We start from the raw sequence: 25,535 nt of genomic DNA, 5'->3' as shown, positions 1-25,535 counted from the left end.
TCTTAATAAAAGATTTAGGGGGGGGAAAGTCCAGGCTTTATTGCTACTTTGCCCACCTATTCATTTTTTGTCTCTCAAAAAATTAATAGGTGGGCAAAAATTTTTATTTACATATCGCATTTATATGCATGAAACTGACAAAAATAAACACATTTTCCACTCATTTATGACACAACTTACTCCTTCTTCTATGACATGCTCGCAATCCCTTTATGTTGCAGTTCATGAAGTCTTTGTAATAAAGGTGTAATTAGTTTGTTATCTAATAGTCATACAGTTTTATTTAGTTCAAGTCATTTATACAATGATTATCTACAATCATGTTTGTTTTTAAATCATATCTTCTTTTAAATAGTATAAATGACATTTACTGTGGAACTATCATGAAATGTTTTTATTGTAGATGAACACCCAGGTCTCAATCATCTATAGTCATATGGCTAAGGGTGGCTAAAAGCATGAAAGACAAAACTGCAAGGGGTATACAAACAAATCTGTCACACACACACACACAAAACCGTTTAGCTTAGCTCATTTAACCTGTAGGTGTAGCCTGCCCAGTATACCAAAGAACTAAGCAGAATAGTGCGCTTTACTGAATCCAGTCCAGTTTTTCCAGGTCGTAGTGAAAACATTCGCCTGGACTGGATTGTGGATTGCGGATTGAGGCAGTGATTGGAGGATATGTTGGGAATGAGAACTGGAGAAGGCTGGGAAACAAACAGGGAGTGTTGTGTGGACTAGAGGCCGCAGTGTTCATATTATACGCATCGATATCACAAAAACGATCGAATAAACGGCGCGTTTGGCAGAATGCAATGTACAACTAGCGTGCAGGGAAACAGGAGACGATATTTCCCGCAGATCTTGACTAAAGATAAACCTCATCAATCAAATCCAGCATTTTACGCGCTGATCTCGCATCTGAAATGAACACAAACGCGTCTTGAGACACTGACATATCTGTGGTGTCTCTCACGGTGATTCTGACTGGATTTGTGAAGACGATTGGCATTAAAGGCGTTAGTTCTTCATTCATGCACATATCGCGCGGATACTGGAGATCATCTGTTTGTCTGTTATTTTATGGTTTATTTTAGTGACAATAAAGGACTCGTTCAGTCACAAGTGATTCAACATCACAGGTGAGACGGCATGCATTGATATAACAGTCCTACAATTTGCAACCAAAATCCCCTGTAAATTATAATATATGAATGGTTGTTTCTTCATGCCACTATGGCTCTCGGGGACTCATTCTTAAAAACTCTTTTTAAACACTTCTCACCCTCGTCATTTCCCCTAAACCTTAAGCATAATCATTACATCTCAAATCACCACTCATTATGTGAGGAAAATACATTTTAAACATTTTTGTAATAAAATGGCCGACTCCTTTATCTTGCTACGGCTAATTTCTTTATTGTACGTTACCTGCGACATTTTAATTTGTGTATTGTTTTTGCACAATATTGAAATAGTTTATAAACAGTGTTTGTTTACCAGGAAACAATAATTGTGTGGGTTCAGTCAGCCCATTTAAACAATTTTTTTAAGTGCTACTAATTTACCACAGTTTTACTGCATTAGTAGTATTTGTGGCATTTTGCTATAGTTACTATTGTAATTTGTAGTAGACTTTGTGGGTATCATGGTAGTTCTTAAGTGATCAAAATCAGTCATTTGAAATAGTGATTGCTTCCTTTTTTTTTTTATTTACAGTGATTTATCATAGTTTACTCACTGTGATGTTGTCACTGTAAGTGTAATTTTTTATTATTTTTTGGAGTGAATGGCTCTTCAAACTTTCAATATACTGAGGCTTTGGTTTTATTATTATTATTTTTTTAAATGATTGCTTTACTAATTGAGTATATACATATTTGTACTGTTTTATAAAAGGTCTTCCTTCTAATTATTAGGCTATACAATTTTTCTAGATTGAATTTGGAAATGGAAATCTATTCAGACTTTGTGTGTTTGATTGAAGATCAGTGTTTAACTTTTGCATGAAAATATTAGGGACAAAGATTAACCCTAACTCAAAACGCAAAGCAGACTTTATCTTTATAGCACTGTTTTTAAAATGAAGGTTAATAATAAAGTTAAAGGGTGAATTCATCACAGTTTTCTGTTAAAGCAGCTCAGTAATGTTACAAAACTGTCCTGTAGGCAGGAATATCTGGTGTTTATTATTGGTATAATGGAAGAAAGTACCAGTATTTTTAGTTCATAAGCAGGGTTTATGAAGATTTTGAACAGATTTAGTCTCAGCAGCATGATCATACAGTATGATGCTTTGCGTTTCCACAGCTTGAATGTTGTCTTTAGTGCTGACACAGCAGCTGCTGAAAAACTAACCTCATGATGAATGTTTCAGCCTATTCTTTAGCACTGCAGTAAGAAATCTGAACACACATAGTAGTAGTTAATTAAAGTGCCCCTATTATGGGTAATGAAAGGTTCATATTTTGGTTTTGGGAGTCCCCAACAACAGGTTGACATGCTTGCAAGGTCAAAAAACACTTTCATTGTCTTATAATATGTATTTATTTTTACCTTACTTGCTCAAGGACTCTCAAACGGTTCGCTCAAACGATTCATTTTTTTCAAACCCCTCCTTTGCGTGACACTAATCTGCGGTGATGGGTACAATCGGTCGATTTCATTTTCATTTCATCTTGCCTGCAATGCCTGATAAAGCAGTGTTTGTGAGCGCAGTGCTGCTTTGTGTACAGCGTTACCGGGAAAGCCACTATTTTACCACTCCAAAAGTGGCACCTAGTGGCAAAGAATGAAGTTGCATTTTCATTCAGACCAATGCGAAAAGACCAACAAGTGAGTGGGCAATATACTAATGTTTCATGTTGATGTCAACATGAAACGGCTTGGGATTCATTTTAAAAACTCTTCTTTCTCTTTCTTTTGAGAGACAATAACTTTATACATGGTGCACTTTCAGATTTAAAACTTTGCAGGATGTTTTCATTCACTTCGAGCTCTGTTACACACTGCATGAAAGGTAATTTTCAAAAATCCATAATAGGGGCACTTTAATGTTGAGGTTGTGTAGTGGTTTCAGATCTTTGCTGACTGAAAGGTTTTTGGTTTGAATTTAGGTACACTCTCAGAAGATTTTTCTGAATTTAGGTACACTCTCAGAAGATACAGAAACTGTCACTGGGACTGTACCTTTTTTAAAAGGTACATGTTTGTACCGAAAGGGTCCATTTTGGTACCTTAAAGGAACATATTAGTACTTAAAGTATACACATTAGAACTTAATAGGTACAAAAGTGTACCCTATAAAAAAGAATCGCCCCAGTGACAGCTTTTGTAACTTTATTTCTGAGAGTGTAGTGTAAATTGCTTTTTATCACAGTAACTGTGTCAAAATGTAGTTAATTTTCTGCTTTGTTTGATTATTTTCTCTTTAATTAGGAACCTGGGCCCTGTCCCAAACAACATGTACACTTACTGTCTTAAAATGGCTCGACCAAACAGCTTCACATTATGAATCTTTTGAATTCAAAGCAAAAGGCTGTTTGAAACTGTTTGGGCTGGCAATGCTTGAATTCATTTTGGTGACATTTATACAAAGTTTTATGTGTTCTGGTAGATGAGTATTTTGTTATGAACATATTTGTGCTATCGCTAACACTTATTTTTTTGTATTCTTACAGAGCAGTGCCATGCACCCCCTGTCCAAACAGCTGATGCCCACATAGAGGTCTCTGATCAGACACCCTCTGGCTGCAGAGGATGCTGGGAATGTGTCGCGGGCGCAGGAAGTTTGTGGCTGCCTCCCTCGCCCTGATCTTTATCCCAGCCCTCACCTGGCTCTATCTGTCATCTGCAAATTTCACAGGTATGACACCGTACATCACAGATGCATTTTCTGAGGTCTCATACTTAAATGATTTGATTCAAATATAACATAAATGAAACCTTTTGGTACATTTTTGGTAGATAGTTACATTAGATGGAAGGAAAAAAAATAATGAGACTATTCTACACAATTCTACATAAACGTAATAAGTTCTATTCAGAAACAATATATTATTGAACACAATATAGGTACATGTGCTCCTTCTTGCACATAATGTTTATAAAAAATGTTAACTTAATTAAACCAAGGTCAGATCTTTGTCAGTTGTGGGTGCATTGTTGTATACCTGCATGCAACAATGCAGTCGTAAGGGTTACAGGGTTTCTAGGCACACTGTACAAGTGAGATACAAGATAAAACAAATCACTATCTATTCATTCCAATCCTCACCTGTTTTATGCATCCAGAACTCATCCTCTTCTCTCTAACACCATTTACTTTTCTGAGCATAAATGTATATGATGCAATTTCCACCATTGCATTGGCTCATTCTTTCAATGTCTTAGAATAGTCCTACTGACTGTTGTATTACCATAATAACATAGTGTACACATTTTGATATCAGTGAAGGTCAAATATAAGACAGATCCAAATTCTGCTTTAAATAAGGCTCTAAAAAGGCAATAGTGTCATTATGTAGCTCCAGTCAGTTCCGTGTTGATTCAGTTTAGTTCAATAACTGTGTATCAAGTTCATCAATTATAAAACGAGATCAATTCAGTGAAGAGAGTAGTGACGTTATTCGGCTCGAGTCAGTTCAGTGTTGATTCAGTTCAGTAACTGTGTCAAAGTTGCAAATTGATGATATTAATGAAACCAGACTAAGTTTGTAGACTTGATAGACAATTTTTTTTATACACTATATAGATTAACAGGCACTAATGTGCATAAATAATGGATGAATCTTAATCTTATCTTAAGTTGCAATTTTGTCTCTGTATCGTATTTGCGACTGAAATTCTGGTTATATTTGGAACTTCTGAAACAATACCTTTATTGTTAAAACAATACATTTACACATCGAAGAACATTTTAACAATTATAAAATGTCATTTCACATTGAGCATGTTTTGCACACCAAAATGTTGCTAGCTACCAACAGTCAGTTTATTGAAATCTTCTATGTATCTGCGTTTTACATTCATTGTGAATTGTCATATTAAAGCATTAAAATCTACAGAGTATTTAAAAATATTGGAAGGAAACTGACAGACTTACAGATTTATTCTCTTCTTAGGTTTGTAGTTTACATCACTTTACCACTTCTCCTTCAAAAACAGATTAAAGTGTTTACATGCCTTACGAAATCTGGATACTGAGCAAAAATCTAGCTGTCAGTCAGATTATGCTTAAACCGTTTATGACTTAACACAGTAACAATTTAACATGAAATAAACTTAACACGTTTACATGACCATGTCCTTTTGGCTTACGCCTAATTGGTTGGCGAATGAGTGTGTAAACATGCTCATTTTTTATCCTTACACCAACCGTTAAACATGGCCAATGTTTTGTGTAATGTGCTGCAAAATGTAGTGATAGAAACATATTCATGTCCATTCCACTAGTCTTGTACCTTTCTAGTTGGTAAAGTACTCTAGGGCCATTGAAGCATTTTTACACAGTGTGCTGAATGGAGTCATTCTAGCCTGTCTAATATTGATGATTTACTCCAGTGGCTTTTAATGACTTTTGGCTGAAAGTTTAATGTCTTTGCTCAGTTTGCTGTCACTTTATTTACTGTGAATTAATTATTATGCCTCTGATTCATGCTCACTGATGTTGAACAGCTCAAATAATGTATTGTAGATTGTTTCTCTAGGGTCATTCTTGAGTGTTCTTGCTGTACATTCTTATATCGTACCTGTAAAAACAGTTTGGGCTGAATAACCTTTTTAAAGACAAATGTAATAAATGTAATTTGGTTGCATATAGTTTTGCTGCTGGTAAGCAAACACGTTATCAGCACATATTTTAAACCTTTTAAACATCATACAAGCAAGCAACCTCTAAAATATCAAATACAATCAAAAAATAATTCAGTGCAACGGTAAATATCACAATAATAAAAATCTGTACTGCCTTAATTAAATATCTCAATATAACTTAAGTGCTTGTTTGAGTTGAACTTACTAAAATAAATCCAACAGTTAATTTAGTTCAAAATTTACTTAATTTCACAAAAAGAAATTAGCATTTGACTAACAAATTATACTTTTAAGAGATCCTTAGTTTTTTGGTACATTTTAATAAAGATATTTGAGAATATAGTGGTTACACTGATCTGTTTCAAGAACTACAATTATTGCTCATAGTTGCTCATTCTCTTTGAATATTCTTCATATTTAACTTTAACAACTTCTGAGTGAGTTGCATAGATAAACCTAATAATCTATAGGCAAAATGAACAAATGTCCGCAGGGAGAGAGAATGTTATGTGTTGCTTTGGACTGTATTAGTTGTGTAAATATTGAAGATAAATGTTTGTATATTATCACACAAGATTAATATAGTGAGAGATCTGTTAGTGTTGACTGATTTTAAATTTTCACACTTATAGGGGATTCTGTTATGTTGCAGTTTTGATTGTGGTGTGAGTTGAGTTTATTGGGTTTTGCACCATACACATTTTTTTTTGTCATACTGTGAATTATGATTGTAAAATCACATATGGTATGATGCGCCAAAACCTATTGATATTTGTTAATCAACACTGAACTGACTGGATCTAAATAATGATATTGTTGTCTTGTTAGCTGCTTAATTACAGGATTCAGATTTCCCTCATATTTGAAGTTTGCATAATTGATTCTGTTACTTTCCAGTTTAATGCTGTGAAGATGCTTTGAAACAATCTCAAGCACTATAGAAATAAAGAAAACTTGACTTGTGAAATAATATACCGTGATATTTTAAAATAAAGTCCAAACGTTTGTGAGTTACTGAAATCATATTATTTCATGTTGTTCCAAAAAATTGGGTATATTTACTTTCTTTCCCTTGTGCTATTCAATATGTGGGAAAGACCAATTGACAACTGAGATTTTGTATTAATGAATTTCAATGATCCTCAACTGTCTCTGTGTTTCCCCCTCAGTCAAACTGCTGCCTCTGTCGCCGCTGGATCCGCAGTCATCTGTGCTGATTGGAGCAGCCGGTGAGCATCAGGATTTGGAGCTGCGGCTGCGAGATGTGGAGGAACATAACCAAGCGCTGCGGAGAGAGATTAGCCTGTCGCCCAGGGTTCCAACCCATAGCAGCCATCATAGCAACAGTCGCCAAGGCAACCAGTTACACACCCATTCCACAGAAGAGGGTACAGGTGATAGTGAGGCTAAAAAAGGAGCAGCTTCAGGCAACAGCTCGGACTGTGTGCCTCAGCCTGTGGTGAACAAATGTGAGGTTAGTATGCTGAATCAAGACTTTACACTGAACAGATTTACACATTATCAAGACCCTAACCCTGACTCAGATTCCTCGAATCATATGTTTTGTTGAGGAGAGATGTGATGAGACTTAACTAAGTGATCAGACAACACCCTAGATAACATACAGAACATTCTTCAACTGCATAATAGCACCCTAGCAACAATTGAGAAGACCCTGGAAACTGTATAGCAATATACTCTTATTTTTTTATTTTCAGAAAACATAGTTTCTGTTCATTGGCATTTCCCTACTTCATGAATTTAACAAAAATTTTATTTGATAAAATCGTAGTATCAGAAATTGTGAACTGAAATGTATGCATTGCACACAGAGTTGGCGCCAGCCCACACAAACTGGGGGCATTTGCATTTCTAGAGGGGGCCTTGGTAGAAATCACCTCCCGGTGTGGTTCCCCCCTTGGTAGAAATCGGCAAGGTGAGGGAACACAGGGGCCGAAGTGGCCATGCCAGGCCTCCTTAGGCCCACTCGTGGCGCCAACAATGATTGCATCAATAGACCAATTCAGTGTTTGCAAACAGTGATGAGGTTTTGTGTGGGCGGAGCCTATCTGGTGGCAGAAAATGACCAAGTAGAATCAATAATTCAAGTAGAAGTCTATGGAAGCCATAGAATAAAATAATAAACAAGGTAAATTTGAGTTTGTATTTCAAAATTCTGACTTTATTCTCCCAATTCCGAGATTTCTGATGAGAAAAATCAACTCTTCATTCTCTCTTTTCCCCTCAGCTCACAGTCATGAGTTTATATTCCACACTTCTGGCTTTTTTTCCTCAGAATTGACAAACTCTCTATTGTTGAGTTATAAAGTCCGAACTAGGAGATATAAACTTGCATTTGCGTGGAAAAAAAGTCAGAATTGTTATGTAAAATGGTAAAGGTTATACTACTTGTCTTTCTCATTACAGACCATTCATATTGCCATTGTGTGTGCGGGGTACAATGCGAGCAGAGATGTTGTCACACTGGTCAAGTCAGTTCTGTTTCACAGGTAAATTTAGAGTCTGTGTCTGTCCACATTCATAGAATATTCACTGCTCCCTACATTGAGCATTATTTGTTTGTTTGTTTTATTTGACTGAACTTAAAGGAGACCTATTATGCCATGATTGTTCATGATTTATTGGTTTTATAAAAAAATTAGTTGGTGGATTTTTAACATTATAGGCTGGTTGTTTTCACACATTGTGGCCACACAACTGTGTTCAAACAGTTTATAAAAGTGATTTTTGCATAATAGGTCCCCTTTAAAACATAATACAAACAAACCCATAAAGACTAATTCATACACATTTCAAAAACTGTTGAGGATAATGTACACAAAAAGCCATAGGCTTATTTCCATTGTAGTCCTTGGTATTTAAAAAATGGACAAACAAATCATAAATGGAGTGCAATCAACATCAAGTTCAGAAACTCACATAAAAAAGCCATTTTTTAAAGGGATAGTTCACCCAAAAATGTCAAATCTGTCATTAATTGCTCACCCTCATGTCGTTCCAAACCTGTAAGACCTTTGTTCATCTTCAGAAAACAAATTAAGATATTTTTGGATGAAATCCTAGAGCTTTCTGACCCTCCATAAACAGCAACGGAACTGAAACGTTCAAGGCCCAGAAACGTATTAAGAACATTGTTAAAATCAGTGGTTCAACCGTAATTTTATGAAGCTACGAGAATATGTTTTGTGTGCAAAGACAACAAAAATAACGACTTTATTCAATGAGCACAAAGTTGTTTTCTTTGTGTGTTCCGAAGATGAACAAAGGTCTTACGGGTTTGGAACGACATGAGGGTGAGTAATTAACAGCAGAATGTTTTTTTTTGGGGGGGGGGGGGGTGAACTATGAAATATAAAAATGATTTCCCATTACATTCTTAAGTCTGCAAGGATAAATATCATTACTACTCGCTCTTGTAATCAACTAGGATGCTACATTATAAAGGTGTATATATACAACATAGCTCAGTAAGTTTTTGAACAGAGCTCGAGTGTCTTATTGACCAGACTGAAATGACCATTCTTTCGTTCTACAATACAATGTAAAAGTAGTAAAGCTAGAATCAGTTCTCATCATCAGCTTGACTGATATTGCTCTCTGCTTATACACCCTCCTGTAATGTAGTGTATAAAATTACTTTTCACTGTTTTATCACATGCAGTCAAATAACTTTATTATGCTCTTATGGCTTTATTGTGGTGCCAGTATTACACTCATCTTGATTTGTAAGGCTAAAAGTAATGACATTGATATCTTTTATTCCTAATGCTATTTCAAACTAATGACCTTCTTGGCATAGAAGTTGAATTTCAGAATATCCTGTTTTTTTAATATATAATAAAAAAAAAAACAATGAGTAAATGATATCAGAGTTTACATTTTTTGGGGTGAACTAGTCAATATTAAAAGACAGGAAATGTTTGTTCTCTCTGTGTGTCAGACGTAACCCACTCCACTTCCATTTCATCACGGACTCCATCGCTCGGAAGATCCTGGCTGATCTCTTCCACACCTGGATGGTGCCGGCTGTTCACGTCAACTTTTATGATGCTGATGAGCTGAAGGTTTGTGCAGCTACTGCTTTGCTCAGTAGAGCTCACGTTTTCAGCAGAATTGATGATGAAAGTATTTTTCTCTATGAATTTTCTATGTAGATTCTGAAATGAATAATTTACTGCGTTAAAGCAGTGTTTATGAATGAATAACTCCTTATCACTTGAATCATTGCATATTATATAGTCATAACAATCTGTTATATTATACTAGTTGCCAAGTTGGTCATATCAGACTTACTCATTTGTTTTTATTGAAAGGTAATGTATAAAAAAAAAAGTCATTTTTGTCAGACCCTGCTGTCTATAAAGCTTATTTTGTTGGAATGTACTACTTCTTTAAATGCCACTAGGCAACGTTTTTAGCTCTCTAATGAATGTTTCAAAAAATGTTTCACCAATAATAACCTATTTTATTTTTTTAAAAATCTTGTTGTTTTTCATTACTATTGTTACAACTTGTTTTTTTCCCTATAAACATAGCCATAGATGCTGGTAAAAATAAACAAATATAACAAGCATGAAACTATTGACTTCTAGACAATTGTAGTTGAAATTTAAATTTGTGTGCAAATATAAAGTAATTTGAAAGTTTAAAGAGCCTGATTTCACTAAATTATCCACTGTGCCTCATGGGAATACAGAGATTTCTTTTTCCATTTCTGTTTTCCAGGGTAATTTCTTTAATTGGTAGATTACTCTGCAGGATTATGGTGGTTCTTCGCTGAGGATTCAGCTATTTTTATATTTTTTTGTCCTAAGTATATAATTTTTTTTTTAATACAAAGAACTCTTTGCCTACCCCTTCTTTCAATACTACCAATATCACCAATCATAAATTCAAAACTGTTAATAATTGCTAATTGTACAATTATTCCAAAAATAATTTCAGACTTAAAAAAAGAAATCTAATTTTTACTTCCAGAACCTACGTTTTACCCTCTGTAGGGCTGTGATGTTACATACATTGGTGTTCCTTTATGATTATTTGTTTCCTGCTTTTTTTCTTTAGTGCTGTCTTGAAGTTTTTGATTTCATTAATTTTTTTTATATTTGCACTGTTTGTGTTTTTCAGTCTGAGGTGTCTTGGATCCCTAACAAGCATTATTCTGGCATCTACGGCCTAATGAAGCTGGTGCTGACCAAGACACTGCCCTCTGATCTACAGAAGGTCATCGTCTTGGATACTGACATCACCTTTGCCACTGACATCGCTGAGCTGTGGGTCATCTTCCACAAGTTCAAGGGTATTTTTGACTTAACATTCAATTGAAATGATTAAGTATATTTGTCATTTGTACTTCACAAATGTTGTGAATTAAATAATGCAAGAACTTTCAGAATATTCCCATTAAAAACTGTGAGTCCCACAGAAATACTTGCCTTAAGACAACGTTTTGTCAGACGTGACAATCATTAATGTTCAATGAGGCATATGTGTTTGCAGCTCAGATCAATAATGTCACAGATTATTCCACCAGACACTGACCGCAGCAACCACAGTCAAAGACGTCAATGATTTCAGTAATGAACCAGCCTTTGTGACTAACTACATTTGATCTCATGCCTGAAGCTTTTATCAACAGAGAAATGGCCCGTGATTTGCGCATATACACATCACCAACCAGATACGGGTGTGCAACCTGTACCAGCCTTTGACATGAAATCCTGTTGCTTAGAAACAACAAAACACTCTAGTCTTGTTGAATACATTTGATTATTGTGTCTTGAAGGACAGATGCTAGGAAAGCTAGAGATGTCCTTGTCTTATTGACCATTTGTTCTGTTCTTCATGTCATGTGATGCGACTCCCCAAACTACTTTTTACCATTTTTGGATGTATACACTCACATGTATTCAAGGTAGAGCTGCACAATTAATCATTTAAAGATCGCAATCTCGATTTAAACACCCATGCGATCCCGTTTTTAAATGACAACGATTCGACCGTGTCTATTAAACCTTTGAAAAAATCATACCAGAATGTTCAAATCTACGTTTGCGGTGCTGCGTTTACACAGAGAGCAGACCGTTACCATAGAGCAAGTCATCTTTTGAAAGTAATATATTTGTAGTAGATAGTACATTATACATGATTTTGTTTAGGTCAGAATCGTGGGCGAATCGTGATCTCTGTTTGAGAAGAAAAATCGTGATGCTCAATCTGTCCTGAATCGTGCAGCTCTAATTCAGTGTGTAAGGAAACTTACTTTTTTACTTGATACTTGGCAGCAGTATCAAGAAAATGGTGTTGAAAATATCATTGAAGTCATATGAATCCAACAAAAGAGTACATTTGCAAAAAAAGATTTCCTTTCCAAAATAGATGTGAGAGCTTTAAATGAACTACACAGATTTTTGTCCATAGTTCACCATAGCTTAAATGCTACCGATCATTAAATACAGATACATTAATATCACTGTGGGGTGTTTGTGCATTTAAGGTCAGCAGGTTCTTGGTTTGGTGGAGAATCAGAGTGATTGGTACCTGGGGAACCTGTGGAAGAACCATCGGCCATGGCCAGCGCTGGGCAGAGGCTTTAATACCGGTACGCCAGCCAGGTTTCTAATTATCTAACTTGCCTGAAAGGGAAGATCAGTTTTAGAATATATACTAAAATTCATGATGAGTTTAATTATGTTTTTGTGATTTTGAACTGGACACTATGGTATAAGTGTGAATTGGTGTAATGGCCAACAAATGATGTTGTGTGTGTGTGTTGAAGGTGTGATTCTGCTGTTGTTGGATCGTTTGAGGAAGCTGAAGTGGGAGCAGATGTGGCGGCTGACGGCAGAGAGAGAGCTCATGAGCATGCTGTCTACATCACTCGCTGATCAGGTAAACACATGAGCTCTTTTTTAATCTGCCCTGCTGTCTACTTGGATATTATTAACAATTTAAAGTATTAGTTCACCCAAAAATGAAAATCCTTAATTACTCACCCTCATGTCATTCTAAACCCATAAGACCTTCGTTCATCTTGGGAACAGCAAGATACTACCACGATCAAGGCACAGAAATGTAGCAAGGACATCGGTAAAATAGTCCATGTGACATCAGGGGTTCAACTGTAATTTTACGAAGCTGTGAGAATACTTTTTGTGCGCAAAACAATAAGAAAACAATAATAGCATAATTTATTCAACATTTCTTCTCCCAGAGTTACTGTCTTCCGCCATTTTGGAGAGTACCCCAGAACTAATCAACGTAATCAGCATTGTTTGTGCTCAGCATGTGCGCTCTGTCTACTGAACGTAAACAACGCTGATTATGTTCTGGGGTTCTCTCCAAAATGGCGGAAGACGGTAACTCGGGGAGAAGAAATGTTGAATAAATAATGCTATTATTGTTTTCTTTGCACACAAAATGTATTCTCATAGCTTTGTAAAATTCCGGTTGAATCACTGATGTCACATGGATTATTTTACCGATGTCCTTGCTACGTTTCTGTGCCTTGATTGTGGTAATATCCCTGCTGTCGATGGAGGGTCAGAGAGTTCTCGGAATGCATCCAAAATATCTTAATTTGTGTTCCGAAGATGAACGAAGGTGTTACGGGTTTGGAACGACATGAGGGTGAGTAATTAATGGCAGAATTTGCAAGGGACATTGGTATATGGTACATCCTACATAGTTTCTCTGCTGTGTTGATTTCAGTTGAGTTTGATGTTAAGTTGCTAAGCTAAACCCACGATACTTACCAAACATGAAAATATGTTGAAATGTGTTTTAATGTAAATAATTTTATGTAGGAACCTCATATCACAGTGAAAGTTGTTTGTCTGCATTTGATTGTCAGCAAAGATTTGTGGGTAAATAATCAGGAACATTTTATCAAGGTGACTTAGAAAATTAAGAACATTTCTGATAAAAGAATTAATACTAGCAGTCGTAGAATCTGTTTTATGAATTATTTAGAATAACTTTGTGCCTGCAGGACATCTTCAATGCTGTGATCAAGCAGAACCCTTTCCTGGTGCACCAGCTGCCCTGCTATTGGAATGTTCAGCTGTCGGATCACACCCGCTCCGAAAAGTGCTACAAAGATGTGTCCGACCTCAAGGTGACATCAGCGTGGAGCTGTCAAAAACAAAAATCTGACAAACAACAATTTTATGATTAACTGCCAGGACAAACAACTTGTATATGCATGTGTGTTTAATGTAGAAATGTTTCTTCTACATAAAGAAACACAAGCAGTTCAGTTTGAGATAGAGGTCAAGCATGGTCTACAGTTGTGAACTTCTGCATCTGATTGTGCAGGTGATTCACTGGAACTCTCCGAAGAAATTGCGAGTAAAGAACAAACACGTGGAGTTCTTCAGGAATCTCTATCTTACATTCCTGGAGTATGATGGGAATCTGCTGAGGAGAGAGCTCTTTGGCTGTCCCAGCGAAACAGACCACAACTCAGAGAATGTGAGTTTCACCTCACTGTGCTTCATGTTGCCAACTGCTACTTTTATTGTTGCAGAGGTCTGCAATGATTCCTTTGTTCAGGCAGCATGACGGAAAAACACTTGTTTTCTTAATATCCCTGCAGCTCCAAAAGACCCTGTCTGAGCTGGATGAAGATGACCCATGTTATGAGTTTCGTCGAGAGCGCTTCACAGTCCACCGCACACATGTCTATTTCCTGCACTACGAGTACGAACCAGCCTTAGATAACACTGATGTGACACTGGTGGCCCAGCTGTCTATGGACAGGTAGGAAAACATACTTACATTTACTTTCTTTAAAGACACTAATAGCGCACAAATCACCTCACCGACAGATATTTAATACACGATGCTAAAAAGAGGCTTAGAGAATATTTGTGTTTATACAAGTTAAGCTCAATCGACAGCATTTGTGGTATAATGTTGATTAACAAAGTAATTTCAGTGTTTAAAGAAAATTTGAGTATTTTAAAGTATAATAATTTTATAAAAGCACATAGTAATTCGCTATTTAAAAGTTATTTATTAAAGCTGTATAAATCATGATTTTACAGTGGATTTAAGGGTTTTTGTTATCATGGCAACTGTAGTTATAAAAATTGGATTTACAGGGAGCTTTACACAGTCATGTTAACACTCAGGGTTGAAGCGGTACACTGATTTTCTGGCATATCATGGTATATCATAATTGACAGTTATACTGTGTACTGCTATGGTACAAAAAAAACCTTTAACATTTTAGGGACCAATTCTCACTACTAACTAGTTGCTTATTAGCATGCCTATTATTAACATATTGGTTGTTTATTAGTACTTATAAAGCACATATTCTGCATGACTATATTCTACATCCCTAATCCTTAACTTAACAACACCTTACTAACTATTAATACGATCAAATTAGGAGTTTATTGAGGCAAAAGTCATAGTAAATGGTTTGTTAATACCATTGGACCTTAAAATAAAGTGTGACCAAAAATACAACTGGACAGAGAATAGTTCTTAATAAATACATTTTATATAAAATAATAAATAAACTAATTTTAAAGTCTATATAGAGGGAGCACCATACGTGACATTTGCTGTGCTAAAAAAGTCTATGTAAAGTGCTTTTTTAATTTTATTTTTGTGTGAACTTTTCTTGTTCACATGTGAAAGAGGGTTTCACGTTAAGGGTTCTGTATTGTCTAACATGACTGCTAATTTAATAATAAATAATCTAGGTGTTTTAATTGACTGTTTGGTCACTCTTTATTTTAAGGTGCAATTCTCACTATTAATAAACCTTTAACTACGACTTTTGTTAATAGTTAGTAAAGTAGTTGTTAAGTTTAGGTGTTGGGTAGGATTAGGGATGTAGAATATGGTCATGAAGAATATTTGCTATAAAAGTACTAATAAACAGCCAATATGTTAGTAATAGGCACGTTAATAAGCAACTAGTTAATAGTGAGAATTGATCCCTATACTGAAGTGTTTTGAAGATTTTGAATGCTTTCAATTGTCCTTAATGACAAATGTCACTAGGTACTTCATAGATATGGCCCAAAATGGTTCATCATTAATCAGTCCTACAGTTTTTTGCTGCAAAGGAAATTGAATATTATTTAAAATGAATCAACATGCAACTGTAACAGTGGCTGTGTTAATGTTGTAAATTAACAACACTGAGATTAGTTTGCTGCTAAATGAACCACACTGTATCCTATAATCTACTTTGATCATACTGAGCGGCATTCACACTTTGGGCTGAACTCATTTAAAATAAGCTGCTTTGTCATCATTAATCACACTGATGACATGTAATGGCAAATTGCTTCTGGAAATAAACCTGATTCAAATGTATTGAGTCAAAGCTTCACAGCTTTTGCGATCAGTGTAATGAGTGTTGGCTGTTTAGTCAGGCATGTGTTGTCTACTCCAGAATCCCAGATAACCTACGCACCAGTCAGTGCCAGTGGCAAAGGGTTATCATCCTTGTCGACACTGTGGGATACAATTCATTGTCATCTTTGAGGGCATAGCCTCTTTGATAGCCAAGTTATAGCACTCAAGGGCATTAAGTTTGACTTGAATGAAAGTGTGGCTCTGAGGGACTGAATTGCAGTCAATTTAGTATGTCAAATTGTTGTGTATACTTTTCCACAGTTTTGAGATAACCTGGAAATATTAGGGTATAATCAGGTCTGAAAAATCTGTAGTGATTTTATATATTTTTTTATATTTTATATATAGTATTTTATATATTTGTTTAGTTATTTTTTGACTATAAATAAAAATATGAATGCTCTATTAGGGCTGGGCGATATATCGAATGTGATTATCATGCTCATCTCGTCAGTAAAGCCGGTTCCGTGATTAGTGGTAAATCTCCATCACCTGCTTTCAAATGGAGTGGCATTTAATACACAGAGAGTCGTAGTTCACAAGCTACGCAATATCGCGTTCATTATCGCAGAATGAATCGCCTTCGATAATGAACATGATATTGTGTAGCTTGTCAGTGAACTACGACTCTGTTTATTAAATGCCGCTCCAGTTGAAAGCAGGTGATGGAGATTTACTGTTAATCACGGAACCGGCTTTACTGATGAGATACGCATGACAATATGCTCTATAAACTTATTTATTGGTATACAGATTAACTTGCCACACAAAGTTAATATGCTGCATCATAATGAACCACACTTTAAAATATAAGAGAATTTACATTATGTGAAATAAACGTAAAGTTATGAATAGTTTTTTTTTTTTTTTTACTATGTAAACACCATAAGGTACGTAGGAATGATATGCTGACAAATAAGAAAAATATATCCATTATAAGCTCCAAAACCGCTCACGTCAGCACCAGCTTTTGTCATTGAAGCAGAAGGATATGAACCAAATGTGTGTGGTTGTATATGTTATATGTTTTTGGTCAGTTACTGGAGTGTTTCTTTGTTCCAGACTTCAGATGCTAGAGGCCATCTGTAAACACTGGGAAGGGCCCATCAGTCTGGCCCTCTACCTCTCAGACGCTGAAGCCCAGCAGTTTCTGCGATACGCTCAGGGCTCTGAGGTCCTGATGAGCAGGAGCAACGTGGGATACCACATAGTCTATAAAGAAGGCCAGTTCTACCCTGTTAACCTACTGCGTAATGTTGCTATGGGGCAGGTCAACACACCCTACATGTTTCTGTCGGATATTGACTTTTTGCCCATGTATGGACTCTATGAGTACCTCAGGTGAGACAAAACCTACATTTACAATGGTAAAACAATGTTGGTCAATTTTAGTTACAGCTCATCACAACTGATACATATAATTTTCATAGGAACTAAGTACATTCTGGTACTATCACTCCATTTGGTGTTCTCCACAATAAATCACACACAATAATTCAACAAAACATGACAGTTCTCTTAAACCGTTTTGTTCAAAAGAAAATTTCATTTTAGTATTCAACTTGATGTGGATCATTCTCATGTGCAATTTGTGAATGATTAATTTTCCTTTTTTATTAATCATTTAGTGTTTTAAAATGTTACTTATTTCAACAAAGCATATTTTTGCACTTAATATTACAGTTAATTAATTATTGATAATTAATACTTTTCCCCTGTATATATTGTTAACATTATTGTGCTTTTTTTTCTTTAAAGAAAATAGTCAAACAGTGTTCAACAACTGAGCTTGACAATATAACAATGAAATACTGATTAAGAAGGGAGAAATTGCCTCTGATTAAATAATGTGCTTAAAAACATTTTTAAATTGTCACTTTGTTAAATATGATGTGAGACAAACAAATTAAGGGGAGAAAATCGTACACCGTTCTGCAACTGAAAACAAACTCTGGAGTGCATGTTTGCTTCAAACAAAGTTAAGTAAGACACTAAGCGAATGCTATTGTATTTGATGAAAGCTGATTGCAAAACTCATTTTGCTCTGAAATCAGAAGAATATCAACCCATATACTGTATATTAGCGTGTTTTTCAGTTTTGGTGCCAACAAAATGTTCTTAGGTTGTGAATGTGATTTGAACAAGAGTACAATCCATTACAATCCATTCCACAAGTAATCCATCTTGTTTCTGTCTCAGGAAATCGGTTGTTCAGCTTGATATGGGGAACACTAAAAAGGCTCTTGTGGTTCCGGCATTTGAAACGCTGCGTTATCGGCTCTCCTTTCCCAAATCAAAAGCAGAGCTCCTGTCACAGCTCGACATGGGCACTCTGTTCACATTCAGGTGATTAATCTAAGAATAAAAGTCTCTAATTAATTATTTCCAAAGTAATGGCAGATGAGATTTTCTCAGATGCGACTGAATCATTCATGATTCTGTTAAATCAGACTTAACCAAGCAATCACAAACTTTATTTATTTAGTAAATTCTTTACAGTTTTACACAATGGCTTGATAAAGTTAATATTGACTTAATAAAGTGAAGTAATTTGCTTGTCCACAGATATCATGTCTGGACAAAAGGTCACGCTCCAACAGACTTTGCCAAATGGAGAACTGCTACAACACCATACCGAGTTCAGTGGGAGGCCGACTTTGAGCCATATGTTATGGTCAGAAGAGAAAGCCCAGAGTATGACCGGCGCTTCGTGGGGTTTGGGTGGAATAAAGTAGCTCATATCATGGAGCTGGACGCTCAGGTAACACTTATATTCTTTAGAGGAATAGTTCACCCAAAAATGACAGTTTGCTCACCCTCAGGCAATCCGAGATGTAGATGAGTTTTTTTGTCATCGAAACAGATTTGGAGAAATTCTGCATTACATTACTTGCTCACTAATGGATCCTCTGCAGTGAATGGGTGCCATCAGAATGAGAGTCCTAAAAGCTGATAATAGCATCACAATAATCCACAAGTATGGATTGTGACTACACGACTACAAAACTACACACGACTACAGTTCATCAGTTAATGTCTTGTGAAATGAAAACCTGCGTGTTTATAATAAATCCATCAAGGCATTTTTAATTTCAAATCGTTGCTTCTGTGTAAAATATGATTCCTCTATCCATAATATTTGATTCTCTAGTGAAAAACTTGTCTCATCTGAATCAGGTGAGAAATATGTACATATCAAGTACTGTTTACAAGCAAAAACATTCCAAAAGCTCAGTTCTAAACAAACATGTTGGTGCATTTTGACGTGAGAGGACTGAAGGGATTGACTTGCAGAGGCGTTAAACGTTAAAACACTTTTGCTTCTTACAGACAATGCTTTTCAATTTACAAGAAGTTAATGAGTCTCTTTCTGTTTTTCAGAAGGCTGTTAAGTCAGCTAAATCCAAATTCCTTACTGAGATTGTTGCAAAATATTAGTCCTAGGATCATATTTTCAACTATAGATTCTGTTTTAAACCCTGCTGTAAATGTTTTTTCTGATGTGTCCAATTCTCTATGTGAAAACTTTCTGTCTTTCTTTCTTAATAAGACAAAATTGTTAAGACCTCAATCAATGCAAATGGCATATGCCATGTCTGAAATAACTAGTCGCTCAGTTACCTGAAGTGTGTTCGATCACATTTCCTTACATACCTGCAAAGATATTATTGCACATTTAAAACCCACCTTCTGTCATCATGATCTTATTCCATCACGTTTTTTAAAGCAAATTGTAGATATCATAGGGCCTGATCTTTTGTCTTTTATCAATATTTGTCTGAGTACCGGTACTGTCCCTGACTGTCTAAAACATGCTTCCGTCACTCCTTTGCTGAAGAAGCCCAATCTTGATGTTTCTGTGCTAAGTAATTTTAGGCCGATTTCCAATCTTCCGTTTATTTCAAAGATTTTGTAAAAGGTTGTTCTCTCTCAATTACAGTCTTTTCTGAGAGTAATTCACTATATGAAACGTTTCAGTCAGGTTATAGGAAATGACATGGTACTGAATCTGCGTTATTGAAAGTCACAAATGACAGTATGCTGTCCACTGATAATGGGAATGCTGTTGGTCCTTTTAGATCTCAGTTCAGCATTCGATATGGTTGATCATGAAATCTTAATTTCTCGACTGGAGAGCTATGTAGGCATTCAGGGTACAGTTTTAAAATGGTTTAGGTCATATTTAACCAATAGGAAGTTTTCTGTTTGTATTGGAAAACATTCTTCATCAGCAGCACACCTCGCCGCAGGGATCACTTTTCTCTTTATACATGCTGCCTCTGGGATCCTTGTTTCTAAACATGGAGTATCATTTCATTTATATGCTGACGACACCCAGTTGTACCTTTCATTCCATTGAGGTTTTGCTAGCTTGCCTGCAGGATTTGACATGGCTGTCACAAATTTTTTTAGCCTTAAATGAGGAAAAAACTGAAGTTGTATTGTTTGGACCAAGTGATTTTTATGATGGTAGTAATCTGGATCTAGGCTTTTTAAGCTCTAATGTTACTCCGTGTGCTAAAAACCTTGGTGTGTTACTTGACTCAGGATAGCAGTTTGATAAATTAATTATGTTGTCAAATCATGCTTTTTCCATCTTTCTTCTCTACAATGTGATCGAACTATTACTATAACACAAAAAATATTTTGTGTAAGTGTTTATGTGCAATTTGAGATGACGGTCAGAATTGAGTGTGAATTGAGAACTATTTTTAGTGAATTGTTTGATGGTCATGAATCAGTCAGTCTTAAACTCATGAGTTATCAGTCTAATGACTCCCTCAACAACTGAACTGGATGAACAACTCAGAAAAGAATCTTAAAATGAGTGCTGTCAAACGATTAATCGCATCCAAAATAAACGTTTTTGTTCACATAATATATGTGTGTGTACTGTGTATATTTATTATGTGTATATACACACACATTCATGTATATATTTCAGAAAAATATTTATTTTTATATATTAAATATATTTATTTATAATCAATTATATGAATATATAGACATGTAAATACATTTATTTTGGATGCGATTAATCACAATTAATCGTTTGACAGCACTAATATATCTAAACAAATCCGCAGTGTAATTGACTGAAATGATTCTTCAGTCATTACATGGTCTTGAACTATAAATGACATTTTTATTAATATTTTATGCTTTGTGATGTAAAACAGCTGCATTAAATCTCTTTTTGCTTAGTTGATGGTCTTATTTTCTGGGAATTGACTGATCTTTGTTGTGTTATTTTCAGGAGTACGAGTTTGTGGTTCTGCCCAACGCCTACATGATCCACATGCCCCACGCGCCCAGTTTTGACATCACCAAGTTCCGCTCGAACAAACAGTACCGTGCTTGTCTGAAGACGCTGAAGGAGGAGTTTCAGCAGAATATGTCTCGGCGCTACGGTTTCGCCGCGCTCAAATATATGACAGTGGATAACAACAGCTAGCCGAGCACATTGTTCAGCGAACCGATAAAATAACTGCCATGAGCTGATGAAGGAGTGCTGTGTGACAGCGTCTTTATGGACGTGTTTAGTGAAACTGAGATTGCAGGGTCATCAGGAGGCACGGCTCGTGATCATCCATTCATTCAGGGATCCGATAAGACGTTTATCAGAGGTGTTTGACAAAGGTGCCGAGAAATAAACTGCTGATTAGAAGTCATTGATGAACTTTTGTGAGAAGGCAAGCAGATCCTGCAAATGGCAACTTCTAGAATAAATAAGGTCTGTTGTTAGTTACTTATAAATGATGGACAACAACACTGATGCACTTCAGATTAAAGCCTTGAATCTGTCTGTCTTTCTGTTAACCTGTCTATCTTTCTGCCTTTCTAACTGTTTGCCTGCGTGTCTGCCAGTCTTTTTGCTTCTCTCTGCCTCTATTTTAAGCATCTGTCTATATTTCTGCCTGTTTCGTTTTCTGTTTGTCTATCTAGCTATACGTCTGTCTGTATCTTTCTTTCTAAGAGTCTGTCTTTTGGGCTGCTTACCGATTTATCAATCTCATGTCTAGTTTTTCTGCCTCTATCTCCCTCTATCTTTCTATTCATCTCTACAATCAACAGTCTGTTTCGCTGTCTATCTACCCGTATCTTTATATCTCCATCTAACAATCTTTCTATATCTGTCTACACCTTCCTGTCTAACAGACTAACCATCTATCTATATCTCTCTTCCTGTTTTTCTGCCTATTTCTGTTTAACATCGTTTATACCTTTATCTAACACTATCTCTCTATATCGCTAACAAACTATATCCAAGCATCTGTCTATCTGTCTTCCATTTTGTCTGGCTATATCTTTAACAATGTCTATTTGTCTCATTATCTAACATTATCGAACTCTTTACATCTGTTTGTCTGCATCTCTCTCTGTCTCTTCTCTTTCCTTCTAACAATATAGCTCAACGGTCTCTCTATCAAGCAATCTGTCTATATCTCTCTGTCAAGATCAGGTTTTTTTGTGGAATTTTTGCCTTTATTATGATAAGACAGATCAGGTGCCAGTTGCATAAACTTAGCCTCTATGCTAAGACGTAAGTACAACGTAAGATGTGTCTTAAGTATGAGTTTGACCAACTAGCTGTCAACCAAGAGGTAATCATTCCAATTTTTGGATTCAAAAAAATTTGGTGACTAATTTGTAAGACTAGTCTTAACCTTTTATGCAACTGGCCCAGATCTGACAGGAAGCAAAGTGCGAAAGAGAGGGGGGCGGGATCGGGAAAAGTTCTTGAGTTGAGATTCGAACTCGGGACGCCTGTAGCGCAATGGCGCTGTATGTCGACATGCTTCCCACAAGGCTATCTGGTATTTGTATTTGGACAATGGTATTTGTTTAACAATGGCTATGTTTGTCTGTCTGTCTAACAATCTGTCAGTTTATATCTCTCTGTCTAGCAAACTTTCGAACAATCTAAATATATCTCTCTGTCTTATATACTTTTTATATACTTCTATACTCTCTCTTGCTCTCACAGTCTGTTCATATCTGTTTGTCTGTCTTTGTCAACAATTTGCTCCAACAGTTTACAGCAATTTCTCTTATTCTCTTTCTCTCTCGATTCAAGGTTTTTTTCTCAGTGTTGACAGTTGTGTGTGGTGAAGTAGTTGGATATGTGTTCATTCGTAATGCAGATGTGAACAAATGTAATAAACAGGGATCTTCATTCATCGGACTGGCAATAATACGTAACGAGAGGCCAAAGTGAACACATCATTAACACAGAGATGGTTATTTAAGTGTTACTGACTGTCATTCTCCATCAGAGGGCATCACACACCACACTAACAGACTTATGCACTTAAATACAGGCTTAATTAACAGACTTATTCTTTTTTTCATAATTTGTTAAAGATAGTGGAGTTGATGCTGATGCAGTAGCAGAATGTGTCATGAGTGTGTTTTGTAGTTACTTTGTATGCAGACTATCAGCCAACAACATGTCTGACTCAGGCTCCTGTTGATATTTTGCCTTTTTTGCCACCCTGACAGCACACAAACTCAACGTTGCCGAGACATCTATGTATCAGTTTTCATATGCCATACGTCTCTAAAACGTTTCCTGTCTGATGTTATACTGACACTCAGCAGTTTATCACATTTATGATTGTGAAGTTTTGTGAACCAGATATTTTGAAGATGTTTGTACACAGTATTTAGAACTTGATGCGTTCTCCAACAGGCATCTCGGCAGCGTACGTGTGTATCAATGAAGTGCTTTTAATAGGCTACAGTCTGTGTTGTGTGCATTACAGTATGCCTGTGAGATCATCTTTATAAGCTGACCTCACCCACAGGACTGCTGCTTTATTTCGTGTTATTTTATTGGATGGAACGGACCATAGACCGTTCACGCGTATGTTCTGTAGAGCCCCTTGTGGCAAAGCTGAGAACGCACTCGCACTTGCATTGCATTACCAATTGCATTGTGATCATTTTTGGAAGAAGTGTTTGTTTACATACATGCTTGGAGTAAGTTGTGGGCCTAATACGAGCAGATAAAAAAAAAAGAATATGAAAAAAACGCAATGAATGTGTGCTACTCGTATTAAGGATTACAGGTCCATTAGAACAGACCTGGGCTAGTTGTCAATTTTTATTATTTTTTTAACTTTAGTGACTATTTCTCAGGGTGGGTTAATTTTTAAAGTCAGTTTCTCTATAGACCTAGACCTTAAAGTCTTGAGAAGGCTATTGAGATATTTTCACCGGTGCTGTCACACTGTATATGTGACATATACAGTTAGGCTGTTAAATGGCTTTTCTTCTTAAACCATTTTGACATGCACATATACATACAAAAAACATAAAAAAAAACCTACAAATATCAGTGTACTTTTGATTTCACTTGCTCAACCTGTATTCCAAAATTACAATATTTCCTGTGACAACTAGCCCCAGTCTCCTACGTAAGAAGTAAAACCAGCTGATGAAGTTAATAATGGACAACATTTACGTGTGACACTTCTGAAGTAAAATCTTCTGAAGGATACTATGTTCCAACCATCCAGTTTGTTTTGCATTCACTTGGAAACCGTCCATGTCACTGTACTAAATAAAGTGCTGATATGTTCTGATGTGGAAGCCTTTTGCCCTTCTGTGCATACAAGTTTCATAGGTGGCAGTGTTACTACTGATGTTCTGAGCACTCAATGAGATGGTTGCTTTGGAGTGGTGTCATTATTTTTCAGTATTTTCTGAGGTTGTACGTGAGTACTGATGTGCTGAGCTGTATGTGCACACTAGCTGATTGATGTGTGTGTTTAATATGAATATAAACAGCCACATGTCCAGGATAACACTGATAAAACTGCTTATGAATTAAATTGTGTTGTCTGCTGCTTATTTTACATATTGCACAGTGTCATTGTTTATTTACCAAAAACAATGCCAAAAATGGAAAAGCCATGTGTGACAAAGTTAGGGCACCCTTAAGACATAACATAAGAATTAAGAGAGTAAGTAGGAGTCAGACACTGCTAATCGAATGCCTTGTTTTAAAGCAGATGTTTTGGCAGTTTGCTGGTATGGAGCCTTCAGGTGTGTGTTAACACAACGCCAAGGAGTTAAGACATCAGCAATGATCTTAGAGAAGCAAGTGTTGCTGCCATCAATCTGGGAAGAATAATATGGCGATTTCCAAACAATTTGAAGTCCATCATTCCATAGTGAGGTAGATTATTCACAAGTGGGAGACATTCAAAACAGACACCAATACTCCCAGGAGTGGACATCCCAGAAAATTCACCCCGAGATCAGATTGTGTAATGTTCAGAGAAATGGTAGACAACCCAAGAACTTCACCG

General features: G+C 36.1%; 1 protein-coding gene across 1 annotated transcript; it reads left to right on the top strand.

Annotated features, from left to right (window-relative positions):
• The first annotated feature begins 670 nt into the window (after positions 1-670).
• On the top strand, positions 671-25,052 carry LOC306858775 (xylosyl- and glucuronyltransferase LARGE1). Its single transcript, XM_079399491.1, has 15 exons — positions 671-1,145; positions 3,684-3,868; positions 6,987-7,291; positions 8,245-8,327; positions 9,779-9,902; positions 10,966-11,137; positions 12,335-12,439; positions 12,617-12,729; positions 13,829-13,954; positions 14,155-14,310; positions 14,435-14,598; positions 17,281-17,559; positions 18,418-18,564; positions 18,784-18,979; positions 21,476-25,052. Exons 2-15 carry the CDS (start codon positions 3,763-3,765, stop codon positions 21,671-21,673), a joined length of 2,274 nt encoding a protein of 757 aa, XP_079255617.1. The 5' UTR covers positions 671-1,145; positions 3,684-3,762; the 3' UTR covers positions 21,674-25,052.
• Positions 25,053-25,535: the final 483 nt, after the last annotated feature.

Source organism: Barbus barbus (assembly GCF_936440315.1).
Source record: "Barbus barbus genome assembly, chromosome: 39".
Lineage (NCBI taxonomy): Eukaryota > Metazoa > Chordata > Actinopteri > Cypriniformes > Cyprinidae > Barbus > Barbus barbus.
This window is presented reverse-complemented; position numbering and strand designations above follow the sequence as displayed.

What these genes read in the sequence shown, in the direction of transcription:
- LOC306858775 (XM_079399491.1), top strand. Translation starts at nt 3,763, where the DNA reads ATGCTGGGAATGTGTCGCGGGCGCAGGAAGTTTGTGGCTGCCTCCCTC. An exon ending in AAGTCAGTTCTGTTTCACAG is followed by an intron (nt 8,328 to 9,778) that starts GTAAATTTAGAG and finishes TCTGTGTGTCAG; the next exon opens with ACGTAACCCACTCCACTTCC. An exon ending in AAGATGTGTCCGACCTCAAG is followed by an intron (nt 13,955 to 14,154) that starts GTGACATCAGCG and finishes CTGATTGTGCAG; the next exon opens with GTGATTCACTGGAACTCTCC.